Genomic DNA, 2,125 nt, shown 5'->3' with positions numbered 1-2,125 from the left:
CTGGGAGGGTGGGGGGGGGGGACACATGAAGGGCATGGGGACGAGGGGGTGCTGGGGACGTGGGAGGGTGTAAGGGGGCCTTGGGGACAGTGGAGTGGGTGTAGGGGACACCTGGGGACATGGGAGGGCATAAGGGGGGCACCTGGGTACAGTGGGTGGGCATAGGGGACACGTGGGGACATGGATGAGTGTAGGGGGACACCTGGGGACAGTGGGGTGTGCGTAGGGGGCACTTGTGGGCAGGGGTGGGTGTAGGGGGACACCTGGGGACAGTGGGGTGGACAAGGAGGGGCAGCTGGGGACAGGGGGGTGTGGGGGTAGGGGACACCTGGCAACATTGGGTGGGCACGAGGCACACTGGGACAGTGGCATGGGCCTGGATGGACACCTGGGGACATCAGGGTGGGCAAGGGGGACAGATGGGAACGTTGGGTGGGCGCAGGGGAACACAGGAAGACGTGGAGGTGGGTGTAGGGGACACATGGGGACAGTGGGGCTGGAGGGTACATGTGGGGACAATGATGGCTATAGGGGTGACATGGGTACACGGGGGTGGCTGTAGGGGACGCATGGGGGCACCAGGGTGTGTAAAGGGGGATAGACGTGACGCAGGGATGGGCACAAGGGATGCTTTGGGACAGCAGGCTGTGTCTGGGAGGTGAGGGGGGCTGAGAGGTGTCCCAGCCCGTCCCTGTGTCCCCAGATCATCCAGACCTACACCGAGGCCGTGCGCACCGTGGACCCGCAGCGCGCGACGGGACGTCCCCACGGGCTCTGGGTGGCCTTCGCGCGCTTCTACGAGGACAACGGGCAGCTGGACGATGTGAGCAAGACACTGTCCCCATCCTGGGACAGCCCCTGTCCCCTGCTGTGCCCAAACCACGGCTGTCCCCTTCAGATCCTCCTCCCTAGTGTCCCCAAACGCTGACTTGTCACTGTGTGCCCAAACCTGACTGGCCCCCAGACTCTGAGCGTCCTCTGACTGTCCCCAACCCCTGAAACACTGTCCCCCCTAGTGTCCCCAAACCCTGAATGTCCCTATGTCCCCAACACCTTACTGGCCCTCAGACCCTGAATGGTCCCTGTGTCCCTCAACCCCTGACCGTCCCCCTCAAACACTGTCCCCCCTAGTGTCCCCAAACCCTGACTTGTCACCATGAACCCTAACCAGACTGACCCCCAGACCCTGAGTGTCCCCTGGCTGTCCCCCTCAAACACTGTCCCTTGTAGTGTCCCCAACCCCTGACTCGCCCTCTGTGCCCAACCCCTGGTGTCCCTGTCCCCAGGCGGACACCCTTCTGACCAGGGCCATAGTCCCTAATCCCTGGCTTTCCCTGGTTCTGTCCCCAGGCCTATGCCATCCTTACTAGGGCCATTGTCCCCAACCCCTGGCTGTCCCCTGACTGTCCCCAACCTGCTGTACCTGTCCCCAGGCCCGTGCCATCCTGACCCGTGCCACGCGGGTTCGGTTCCGGCGGGTGGAGGACCTGGCTGCCATCTGGTGTGAGTTTGGGGAGATGGAGCTGAGGCACCACAACTACAGCCAGGCCCTGGGCGTGCTGAGGGTGAGGGGTGCACAGCCTGGGCTGGGGGGCTGCGGGTGAGGGGGGCACAGCTGGTTCACCTAATGGGACCCCCCAGCGGGGGAGGGGGGCTGAGGGTAAGGGGGGGCACCTGGGTCCCCTAATTTGGTACCTGGGTCTCCTGATGTGGCACCTGGGTTTGGAGAAGGGTCACCCAGGTACCCAAGAGGGTCATATGGGTCTTCTGATGTGTTACCTGGGTCTCCAAAATGGTCACCTGCGTCCCCAAAAGGGGCACCTGGGTCCCCTAACATCACACCTGGGTTCAGTGACTTCTGTGTCCCATAATACACATTGGGAGAGGACAAAGGGAGGTGGGGGCAGCTGGGTGCTGAGGGTGGGGGAGTATGTGGGTACCCTGGGGACACTGTTGACCTCCCTGTGTCCTGCTCCCCCCAGAAAGCCACGGCACTCCCTGCCCGTCGGGCCGAGTACTTCGACGCTTCGGAGCCTGTGCAGAACCGGCTCTACAAGAGCCTCAAGGTCTGGTCCATGTTGGCCGACCTGGAGGAGAGTTTGGGCACCTTCCAGGTGAGACCCCC

The 2,125-nt window shown here is 63.6% G+C and overlaps 1 protein-coding gene across 1 annotated transcript in view; it reads left to right on the top strand.

The window, feature by feature from the left end:
* Positions 1-2,125, top strand: part of XAB2 (XPA binding protein 2) — a gene marked incomplete at both ends in the record, with an annotated part of 20,509 nt that overhangs the window by 11,627 nt on the left and 6,757 nt on the right. Inside the window, 3 exons of the mRNA XM_009997869.1 lie at positions 704-823; positions 1,434-1,565; positions 1,983-2,114. Of these exons, the coding sequence (XP_009996171.1) occupies positions 704-823; positions 1,434-1,565; positions 1,983-2,114 (384 nt within the window). The remainder of the gene's footprint in view (positions 1-703; positions 824-1,433; positions 1,566-1,982; positions 2,115-2,125) is intronic.

The sequence above is a fragment of the Chaetura pelagica genome, unplaced genomic scaffold (genome assembly GCF_000747805.2).
Source record: "Chaetura pelagica isolate M959 unplaced genomic scaffold, ChaPel_1.0 scaffold2295, whole genome shotgun sequence".
In the NCBI taxonomy this organism is placed as follows: Eukaryota; Metazoa; Chordata; class Aves; order Apodiformes; family Apodidae; genus Chaetura; species Chaetura pelagica.
Note: the sequence above shows the minus strand (reverse complement) of the source record. Positions and strands in the feature narration are given on the sequence as shown.